The sequence below is a fragment of the Apium graveolens genome, chromosome 4 (genome assembly GCF_009905375.1).
Source record: "Apium graveolens cultivar Ventura chromosome 4, ASM990537v1, whole genome shotgun sequence".
Classification (NCBI taxonomy): Eukaryota; Viridiplantae; Streptophyta; class Magnoliopsida; order Apiales; family Apiaceae; genus Apium; species Apium graveolens.
This window is the reverse complement of record NC_133650.1, coordinates 316165906-316178180: the sequence shown is the minus strand read 5'-3', so window position 1 is coordinate 316178180 and position 12275 is coordinate 316165906. Positions and strand designations below refer to the sequence as shown.

The 12275-nt window shown below is 32.5% G+C and overlaps 1 protein-coding gene across 1 annotated transcript; it reads left to right on the top strand.

The window, feature by feature from the left end:
• Window positions 1-689: 689 nt before the first annotated feature.
• LOC141720295 (cell differentiation protein rcd1-like) lies at window positions 690-7872 on the top strand. Its single transcript, XM_074522640.1, has 10 exons — window positions 690-810; window positions 2872-3131; window positions 3911-3982; window positions 5120-5209; window positions 5452-5494; window positions 5962-6071; window positions 6382-6486; window positions 6929-7119; window positions 7329-7401; window positions 7756-7872. The coding sequence occupies exons 1-10, from the start codon at window positions 690-692 to the stop codon at window positions 7870-7872; spliced, it is 1182 nt and encodes a 393-aa protein (XP_074378741.1).
• The last annotated feature ends 4403 nt before the right edge of the window (window positions 7873-12275 follow it).

Here is a 12275-nt window from a genome sequence, read left to right as displayed (position 1 = left end):
TCTACAGTAGTTTCTACTCCAAACTCTGTCATTTCTAATATCTCGACGAATATTGTTCATCCGTTGACCAGTGATTGTATCTCAACGGATGTGCTTAACAGCAATTATCCATTGACACTTTCAACTACTACTTCGACGGATGTTTCTCATCCGTTGACAATCACTGCACAAATTGAAATCTCAACTGTTGTCACAAGTGCAGATGATTTAGTAGTTGTACAATCACTCTTAGGATTGAGGAAAGGGAGTGAACATAGTGAGAGGCTGAGTTGCTCTCAGGCAAAAGGAGAGGAAAAGAGTAAAAATATGCAAGGTATTTCTTCTAGTTGGCAAAAGTGAGTGAGTGGAGTCCCACCTTAGTAGGTGAAGGTGAAGGTGTGAGGGTGGGAAGCCAAGGGGAGCCCTTGATGTAAGAAAAGAGAGATTATGATAGAAAAGCAGGTACAGAAGAATGGGAAGATCCCATTGTTAGTGAGTTAAGGGATGTCAATGAGGCTAAAAAGAAATAGCTATTTCAGCAAGATTATCAAGCTGTCTTAGACTCTGTTTCTTTTAAAGCTGAGGCATTTACTCACCATGTTCCATCTTATCAAGTTCTAGCTGAACAGGATAATGTGGCTTCTGAGAGAATTCTCAACTTCGTGCACACAACTGCTTCTATGCAAAGGGCCAATGATGCAATCACTACCATGCCCTTCACAGCTGGTGATGAATTTGACTATCCAGTTGGTGGTTTGGAGGAGTTTGGGGATGAAGATGATGATGAAGAAGATTTCATGCACACAGGGGGAGAAGCCGGCCATAGCTCAAGTACAAACACTCCATCTTGGATGTTTAGCAAAGATTGTGATGAGCACCATTTCAAATTAACTCTCTTTCACATCATTCAACAAACTCAGACAGCTCTTCAAGCCACTACAAATTCCAACACCAAGAGACTTTTTCATTTACTTTATTTTCTTCTATTTTCGTTAGTAATTTACTGAAATGTCCCTACTTCCGTTAAAGTTAACGGTTATTTTGGATGGAAAGTCATTAACAGGGTGCAAATAGAAGAGAAATAAATTTTATAGGGTGCAAGTTGACAGAGAAAATAATGTAGACTGAAATCGCAAAAATAAAAATAAAACTGGATTACGAACTGCCAATTACTAAAATAAAAAGAACTTATTATTGAATAACACACAAGTCAAAGATTTTTAAAATTGAAATCCAAATTAAATATATCGATCCATTTATATCAATATATTTGACTTTAACAGCTTGCTTTAAAATATTATAATCCATGATTTTAAAATGAATTGGTAGCGGTTAAAATTTTCGTGAGACTGGGCTGTTGAGTTCTCGTTAATTTTAGGCCTTGTGACCACATGGGTTTTCTAGTCTCGGTTTTACTATCTATCACTAGATCTATATTAGCAAACAAATTAAAAAAAGTGCATTTCAAAAGCAAAGAAAAATTGAAAAATAACATTGACCAGTACCCCCGTCCTACCCAATTATTTACATCTGGTTTGAGTACGAAGGTTAAAAAAATTATAAATTAATGATAAAAAGTAATATTCTAAAATTCTCGATTAGACCCATCAATCCACCATTAATCCTATACAAAGTACTACAATAATTGATTTTTGAAATATTTGAATAGAATCCTCACATAATGTGTTGGATTCATCAAATTTTGATTGGAAACTCTGGTTCGAATCTGCGAATTTATTAAACATGTTAGTATAGTTCAAAATTTATATCCGTTAAACCTATATTTTTTACAGTTGTTTCCAAAATTATTGTAACTATTGATAGCTGAAATTAACTCGAATAAATTTATCTTTTACATAAATTTTAAGGCAAAATAATAGATTCCATTTATGTCATGAAATACAATCAAAATGTCATTGAAATCGCACTTTTATGTATTTTGAAAAATTAACGTAAATATTATCATTAACGACTTTACTTCCATAGGTGATTAAGAACATTATAATTTATTAATTACTTTGTTTGAATAAATAATAATTACTACAATTTTTAAATTTTTTCCATATATTAGTATTACTTGGAGATCTTGAATTAGAAATTCTCATTAAAATCTGCAAATTTTTAAAACAACATATCATTTAGGTTTCAAATTTTAAAAAAACTTCATTTTTTAAATATTTATACCATGTATAAACTTTATAGCCGTTTCTAAAGTTATTAATTGATTGTTACAAGTAGGTTGGAATATATTTGATTTTAACGTTAAATTAACTGCAAAATACTGTAGTTTATTTAAGTCACGAATACGATCAAATATCATTAGGTATCTTGAAATATGTCTGTTGAAATTACATTATTACCATCATGTACGATTTAACTAATATAAGTTATTTAAAAAATCATATTTTCCAATTATTGTTTATTAATTACTGTGATGGTACAAACAACCATTGGTATAAATTTATACATGTATAAGATTGCTCCTAGATTTTAAAATTTTTGTGGAACCTTATTTATATACCATAACAATTTTCTTTTCCCAAACTATCCCAAATTATTTGATGCAAAACATGAAAAATCTTACAAATATTTAATCACAAATTTACAGCTAAAAGGTAAGGATGAGGTATGTAAATAGTGGGTTTAGGCCCAAAACCATGAACCGCTAACGTCCCCTAGAAATTGTTTTTCCTGTGACCACGTGTAATAAAACAATTGGTCAGTTTCCAAATAACTGCAAAAAGGATACGTCCAGCACCCAATCCTAGGTACACAGCAGTGACTCTAGCAAAATGAAAAATCTTATATATACCGAAAAAATATTCATTCCTACAGCCTCCAATATATTGCCGCATCTTTAGTTCAGTGTTCTTTTCCTACACAACATAACAGCAGCAGCCATCTTGTTCAGTTCATATCTAGGGTTTTGGTCTGAAACAATGTTGAATCTCCCTGACTCTCTTTATCCTGATCCGATACAAGGTGACAACAGTGTTATGTCGAATGGTGGTGCACCTGTTAACAACAATGGTCCCTGTGATGGTGCTAGCAAAGCTATTGATTGGCCTTCTGCTAGTGCAGAGGACTTGGTTGTGTTACTTCGAGAACCTGAGCATGGCGAAAAGGCCATTTCATCTCTTACTCAGATTAAGGTCCATAATTTTTCTTCATTTATGAAGATTTTTGTTTGTTTTATGTACATTTTTGTTTGTTTGTGTATGTTGTTAGGTGGAAATAAATTGATCTGTAATTGTAAATTCATAAATGATGTTTTTAATACATGATTGGATGCATTTTTTGTGTTTAAGCTTGTTTAACGTGGCTGGTTAGAAATGATTGATGATTAATTATGATTAGAGTTATCTTTTATATTTGTGTGTCTTGATTAGAAGTAATTGACAATAGATCTGAGTTTTTAAAGAGTTTAAATTATGCATTCATATGTTGAAATACAAGTTAAATTGTGGCCTTGTCATGATTTTATGACGTCTATGCTGGTCATTTCATTTTCATAAAGTCTGGTTTAATCGACCACGGATTATGTAAACCAGATATACTCATTCGTTTGATTTCATTCTTTATGTGGTTCATACACAAACATAGATCGATATTTATTTGTAATCAGTCTGATTTATGAAAGTATCTCTTCAATCGGAATGTGCAAATATATATCTTTTTATGCACGATATGTCACTTTTACGTGGATTCTTTCGATATTTTGTAGTTTTACATTTTATTTAGAACAATAAGTATGTGCAGAGAAATGATGATCTTGACTCGCCTAAATGACTGTATAGTATCATTTAAGTTTGCTTGTTAGAAGTTTAAAGTGCAGTCCAGCCTGCAGAGTCAAATTATTTACACTCTATGTTCTAATGTCTATTGGGTGATATAGTATATTTCATTTCTAACATGTGATTTATCAATACAGAAACAGGGAAGAATTCAAGATTTGGCCCTCCACATTTGGCGGTCAATCAGTACGGTTTTCTTACTCCTATCGGTATGCACAATGACTTGGGTCTACCAAATGCTTTGCATTGATCAAACTAAATGTATTTGTTTTAATAGCTTGCTTAAGTTTATATCATGTCGTGAATTCTTTTTATTAACTTCTAATTTTGGTTAACATTAACAATAAAAGTTCCCTGTTTTGATTTGAGTTTCTTCCTCAGATCTTAATACTGAAGTGGACTACTAAACCAAAATGGCAGTATCTAGGTTACATTGTTATATTTGATCTTCTCAAGTCCGGAGTCCCCCAGTTATATAGTATTTAATCAATATTTCATGATTAATGATCCTTATTCTTTCTTGTCTTTTGAAATGATTATACTTGTTTGTGAATCCCTTGATCCTTGTGTCCGATACTATGACATGCACGTCCCCTCATCGGATAGGGGATTCATCCTGAATCCTAATTTTGATTCTTTCACCACAATTTGTAATCAAAATTTCTGTTAACCGCCTATTTTCCTAAAATTAAGTATCAGTTTTTGTTAGTAAATACAAACGTATTATGCTAGTGTTCATTTTTGCATAAATTAAAATATTTTACATGTATTTTGTGTTTTAGATCAATAAATTATGCATTTGATTAAATTTGCTTATAGTTTGTGGTTTTTTTAACGAGATTGAATATATGTAACATGAAATCTAGAGAAAATCTATATTTCTATATGTCGTGACCCCCGCACCCGAATTCCCATATTATTATATTTATTTATTAGATTTTTGTTCCCGCACCCCAGCACTTCTGCACCCGTATCTTTGCTTGTCAGTTGCCGAAGAAATCTTTCATTGAACTAATGAGAAGATTTGCGGAGATCTCAAATATTTTGGAAATTTGAAATTTTGAAACCCAAAAATCTGGAAAATAGGCATTGTAAGGAAGTTCTGCAACTTTTATGTCACACGTCTTAAAGAAGTCCTACCCTTAAGATCAAGTTGCATCACATCTGAATCAGAACTTGATACAATTTATGAAATCCGCACATGATGGTCATTGGAATCATTTAAATGATTTACTACTTTGTTTGACAAGCTCAGCCTTGTGGTTTGTATTGGCTATTCTATCTATTCAAATGAGAATGTTGTGTTTTACAGTTGGTGATTAATGGAATTATCTTCTTTATTGCAGGAAGTATTATCTATATACAAGTCATTAACACCTGAGAAACTTACTATGAAAGATTCAAGTAAAGTTTGTGATGTACTTGTTTTGTTTGAGGTCATTTCCGCTCCTTTAATTTCCTTTTCTAGTGGTATTAACTTTGTAATGTATTTGCTTTATATGTTCGATTTCCTAATTTTCAAACTTTTTTCTTATCAAATTTATTTTTACTTATCAAATTTATTATCTATATACATCAAATTTATTTTTACTTATGCAGGAGCCATAGCTGGTACTCTATGTACTTAAAAATTATGTATGCAACTCTAATATCAAAGTGTATTTTCTATTGAATGCAGTGCTTGGCCACTCACCCTCAAACGAAGATGCAGTTCCTTAATGGTATTTTTCTGAACTTTCTGAAAGCTATGTGACTTGTTTCTGCTAATGTATTCAGTATTTATATTAGTCTTCTTCAACATAGTTGGATGTATCCACAGTTATAGCTTCTTCTCACCAAATGATATAAGCTAATTTCATTCTATAACTTTTGCTGATTTCTTGATGTCTGATATTGCTACTTAAAGACCACACAAGATATTGTCGAACTTGACGTGTTTTGATATATAAATGCATTCACTTTTTATTTCAAGCTGGTATGATTTGTTTATGTGAACACCAAAGAAACAGGACACTGAGGTGAAATCAAGGATTCAGTTGAAGTTACAAGTTTGTTACATATATTCTGGGATGAGGATTTTGCATAACTTATTCAAATATTGTTATTAACTGATTTTAATAGGATAATTAAGGAGCTAGATAAGGTTAATCGTAGACAGACTTGTATTAACTTACTTCTGTCCTTGCAGTTCAGATACATTGTTACTTGTACCCTTTCTTGGAGACTGAAGAAACGAGCAAGCCATTCCAGTACCTAAGGCTAATGAGCTTGGGGGTCATTGGTGGTCTTCTGAAGGAGGTACAATTCCACTCTAAATCAATACATGATACCTTCAATTTTTTATACTTTTAGCCATTTGAATTATTAAAACAGCTAAGCACCAGTAACCTTGCATGGAAGTATTTTCTCATTGCTAGTTGCTACCCGCCCTTTCAAGTTTCAGCTCTGAATTGAATGCAATGTTGAGATGAATTAGCTTAATCAGAGCAATAGTTGAAGAAAATGTCCATTATTTCTTACCAGATTGCATATCAATTTGCTTTAATATGATCTGATATGCCTATAAGGTTTTACTCCAAATATCATCGGAATCTTCTCTACTATGCAGGTAGGCGACCCTTCGACAAAGGCTGCTGTTCACTGTTTGCTTGAATCAGGACTCTTCCCTTTGTGTCTAAAATCCATAGAATATGGAAACGAACTTTCACAATCAGTAAGTGTCCATTAAAATTTGAACTCAACATTCTTTCGCTTCCAAGCATTTTTTACTGCAATATATCACCTTACATGTAATGTAAGACAGTACAGAGTATGTAATCTGGTTACTAAAAATTTCAAATTAATCTCCCTTTCTAGTGTTTCTACTAGGTGTTTATTGAAAAAGGGATTTTTAGTTAATACTCCATGTTTCGTATAAATACATATCAAGTCGACTTGATGAACATCTAATATTTTGGTGTTAGATGAACATTATTACCCAGCCATATATAAATCATAAGGTTTATATTGCATGGCATAGACTTGATCGTCCTAGTAAGAACCTGAGCAAATAATTCTGAAACAATTCCGGTACACCATCAAAATATAAATAGATCGACACCCATAGTTAATTGGCTCTTTAAACTCACTCTGAACACTTGTATATGGCTATACAGACTGCATCTTGGATAATGTCAAGAATAATGATGCAAGAGCAGGGACTACAGTATTGCTGTGAGCCTGCAAACCGGTTGTGTGCAATCATGAAGGTTTTTAATGACGTAATTGAAAAGATGCAGGATGAACCGTCTACTACAGTTTTGAAGAATATTATTCAATGTTATGTCATACTGTCCGATGATCCAAGGTTAGCCAGCAACCTTTGTAAGCATATCTTCCAAGCTGTTGTGTGTTTCTATTCTTATATCGTTCCTATAGTTATTGTATTATTGATTTAGAACTTGTATAAAAAATGTCTCTGACCAAGCACCGGATAGCTTGAGAGTGGTTTTATGTCCCTTGGGGCGGTCTGGTTGTTGTACTTAACAATCATAATTTGATGTGATTCGAATGCAGCAGGGGTTGTCTCCTCTTGAGAAGCTTCATTCCGCCAATACTGACGACTGCCCCATATATTGAAGCCCTTCGTGTAAGTCCATCCAGATGATCTCTTATATACATGTAAAAATGTGGACTCTATTGTGGCACAAAACAGCAAATTTCACTACCAAAATCCAAGTTTATAAAAAAAAAGTATCTATATTACGCATAAATACTGGAGGCACACAGTATTTGCAATTATGTATGCCTCAGCAACTTCTATGGGCATCTCTAGTTGCACAACAAAACCGACATCAATACTTCTAGATACACGACTCCTCGTTTTGAATATTACATAATTTTTTACATGAGTTTTTGTCGCGAGGACAGAGTCACAAGTACACACACTAATGTATCTTAAATGTTCTTATCTAATATCTAATTTTCTACACATATTATGCAGGCACGCCCTATAACCTTAAAAAATTTACAAGATTTGTTTCAGAAGCTATCGATGGGATGCGGGCCAAATGCAGAAGTAGTTGGTGATGTTGCAGGTTCCTCACATCTTGATCGCTAGCTGATATTTGCTAGCTTTTCCTTTCGTTATACAAGGGAAATTAAGAATTCTCTCAAAGATCTCACAAACCTTTTAATTTTAGCTATGATGTTAACAATATTTTTTGTAGAACAATTATATCTCCAAGTTGCAAAATAATACATGATAAACAATCATAAAATGCCCTATCCGGATTCATGTGGTTAGCTGATGATATTTTGGTGTTTAGTTTTCTCCTTTTACGCATTTTTTTATTTTCTTTACTCATCTTCTTGAATTACAGGCATGAACTCATTGAGTGTCACTATTGATCAACGCTCTCTCTGAACTCTGATGATTGAGATCATGAAATAATATTGTTATGTTCAAAGATTAAAAAGATTAGATATAGTACATAAAATATTATTACCATTAATAAATTTCTTTATGATTTATAAACAATATGTTGAGATTTTCTAAACTAAAACCATCTATTGAGGACTTGAGATGTCAAGAAACAAAAATTCGTTTATTTGCATCAAACTTTCGGTCTCAAGCATGTAAAATAGCAGTTACATTTGAGACATCAAGACGTGTGCATCTTTTCCTACCTATCTCTGTCTTCTATTTTTCCAGTTTGCGCAAATACACTAGAATCTTCATTCACATATTGCTCTGTGCGCATCATCAACCTTATAAAAACAAAATTGGCGGCTAACGAGTATATGGGAAGAAAAATCTCTAGTTTAAATTGTGCAATTTGTTGATATGAACTTCAAGTTTCTACAACTGGAAACTAAAAAGAAATACATTGAGCTGTTGATTGTTTATTATGCAGCAGGCTCGGCATAAAATTTTAACTCTGATCATACATACCCGTACAATTGTCTATATGCTCGAAGAAACTATCTGTGTGCTTGGTACTAGACTGAAAACATTGAAAATTGAAGTTAAAATGGCATATATAACAACCAAAAAAATTGAATATTAAACTGTTATAATGCTAAAAATTGCTGCATAAAGTTATTTAATGTATGACATATGTATAATATATTTTACATTATGTTAACATACAGTACATAGGGCAAGAAGTTTTTACAGAGCCGGTAGACAACTGTCGAGCCAACAGTTTAAAAATAACGTAGTTTAGGCATCCGAGTTATCACAAAGTACAAACTATTCTCCCTCCCTCTCCATGTCTGTGTGTGTCTGTGTGTTTAAATATATAACACTACATTTCGTTTATTTTGGCCGGGACAGGTTAAAGCTATCTTCCCTTTGACATTGTAGGCAAAAGCAAAATGCCACTATTTCTGTCATGAATGAAAATGAGAAGCTCTCAACTGTCTTAGAATATAGCTTGCTTGTCTTATGAAATAAAGTCCTAAACGTGAATTCTCTTTGAAAAAAACTCAACATTCCCTGAACCGAAACGGCTATTGTATAACTGCTAGACACCACACAGTTCATACACTATTGTTCTATTTGGTTGAAGGGAATACAAACAATATATTTGTTAACAAACTTCAATACAAAAGAAAGGTTGTAACTTGTAATTGTAAGAGGGAAGAATATAGAAAAAAGACGAGGATGTGCAAATTGTTCATAATTTAACTAGGTAAATATACCCGCCCAGTTCAGAGAAACTATTTAAAAATAAAAATAAAAAATATTATTTACAGCAATTTTGTTGAAAATTAATATTCCTAAAACTAAATAGTCGCTAAAAATAATGTTATAAAAATATAACATATAATTGGAGAGTTGATGAGTGTACCTAAAATTTTAAGGAGTTATACACATTAGAAGTGGTACAATGGTACTTTATATTTTAATTTTATACTTTTTTTTGTCAGATGTTCCAATCTGACATCTTTTTTCAACTAACATTTCTTTATCCTTTCAAAAAAAATACTACTTATAATAAGATTATGCATACATCATTTTTATATGTATGTTTACTCTTTCATTGCTCCAAATACAATTTATCAAGCACGTATAATTTAACCTATCTAAATAAATGTTGAATAAATTTAGTACTTAAATTACAATAGACATTTTGCATCATCCAAGTGTAATAAGAGAAGCTAGAACTCCATATATAATCCATATGTGCACATTTTTAGAATTAATTTTGTTTTGCAAATAGCAGATACCAACATGATTGTAGACAAAGAAAAAATTGATCATACTTTAATATTAAAATAATAAAAAATGACTGGATCTGAGCATGTGTTTTGCTAAAAAAAATTATTTAATATATAAAAATCTTATATTGAAATTGAGATGACTAATATTACTTCCCAGTTTTTTTAGCATAAAACAATTAATTTAAAAATTAGTCAGTCAACCATGTAAGTCATCCATGTAATTCAATTATCTAGAATATATTGGAACAACCATGTACGTCAATAACTTGTGAAATTAAAATGTAGTTATAGATGGGGACTTACATCTCCTCTTTAATGCCCAGGCTACAATTTTATATATACTATCACATTAAATCTTGAAAGAAACTCATAAACATCATAAAAATATACACTGTATTTCTTTGTCAAAATTATCATCATCAATGTACACAACCATATCAATAAGCAACTCAAAAACCAATGCACTTAAGGGCTAGATGGATTATTAGATGGATTATTAGATGGATTATTATGAGTACCTACCTGAAAGCAGCATTTCAGACCTAAAAGCTCTGACTTCATCATTTTTTTTAGAATAGAACTCTACCAACTTGCGATCTCGTTATTTTCCAAAATTCTGGTGTCTCATTATCCTTGAGATGCTCTAATGGATAGCAAACCTTTTTAAATTTCTCTAACCCAAAATGAAAGTCCTGCAATAAATCATAAATAATTAGAATATAGGCGTATTTGTAAGGGGTTAGGGAACATAAGACATTGCTTTCTTTGTTGCAACATGTACATAATTTGGGATGTTATGCAGATCCGCTAGAAGAGAAGTGGGTAACACAACTCATTTGTTCTCACTCTTATCCAAATTGAAAATCGAACCTTGTTTCATAGTGGGAGCTTTTGCAAAGCAACAAATTAATGTCAAAGTAAAAGATAATTAATTATGTAAATCTTGATTTTTTAAAGATTTGGTCATAGGGAAATGGTTGCTAACTTGTAAAAACCTATGATTAGAGTGTGAATTTAACCCTACACTTTTGTTACAATTTAATCTCATAAAGTAAACCGAATTAGCAAAAAAGGCTTTGTAAATAAGAGAAAGTCATATGGAATGTACACAAGTTCAAACTTTCCATTAGCAGGTAGGAAAACAAATTCATTAGCATTTTATAGCATTCAAGAATGAAAGTATTGGCCAATTCAAGTACATTCAAACAAAAGTTATACTCATTATGTTAAAAGATTATTACTCTTATTTCTACCCTACATAAAAGATTTTCACATTATTCTATAACCTATATGTATGTACCTAAATTTTAGTCATTAGAGTAATCACTACGCCATAAGTGCACATAGGCAACCCCTACTATACAGTTGCATAAGGCCCAAATGGTGTTGCATAAGGTAATAGGCAACATCAGAGGGGGGTTGCCAATGTGGAAGTGGTCGTAGACACCTAATACAATATTTTGTACAAAACTTGAAAGTAATGCATCAAGTGGATTTTGCAACAGTAAATCACCTATTGGCAACAACAGAAAGTGTTGCATTAGACCTGACAGGATAGTACACTTGGTCCTACGTGGCAACTGACACATCAGATTTCATGTCAGCAACAGGGGGTTCCCAGAGCCACATCAGCATGCCACGTCAGCACGCCACGTCAGCTGGGTCTCATCCTGCCACGTCAACATGTGGGGGCCCGCAATGCCACATCAGCAGTGGGGCCCTTTTTCCACATCATATGTGGGGCCTATATTGTTTATGCAACACCATTTTGATGCATATGCAACACTATTTTCATTCAATTGTAACAGTATATACCACATTATGCAACACCATTTTTAAATTGCAACAGTATTATAATCAAATGCAACACAGTGAAAAGCAATATGCAACATCATACTATGGAATATGCGACACTAGAAAACATAAAAATTTGGCCATAATTTGTCTGTTTTTACATGATAAATTTGTCTGTTTTTACATGATACCTGCCATAAGTGGCATCCAACAAAAACAACCATATCAGGAATCCAACAAGTTTTAAACATACAAAAAATACTAAAATACATACGCCCAATTCTAAATTTAATACACCAAAAGTACATCAAATCTTTCTTCAAATGAACAAAGATACCAAAGAACTAAGTCACTAAGAAGTTGCTCCTTGAGTGCCTTGAATGACTGTAGTACCGTTTTCCTCTTGATCACTGGAAACCGTGGTACATCTTCGAATAAAAACCTTTTAAAAATAGACCCTAAGGCGATGCTGATGCAAAGAAGCTAAATGGAGCTTTAGCC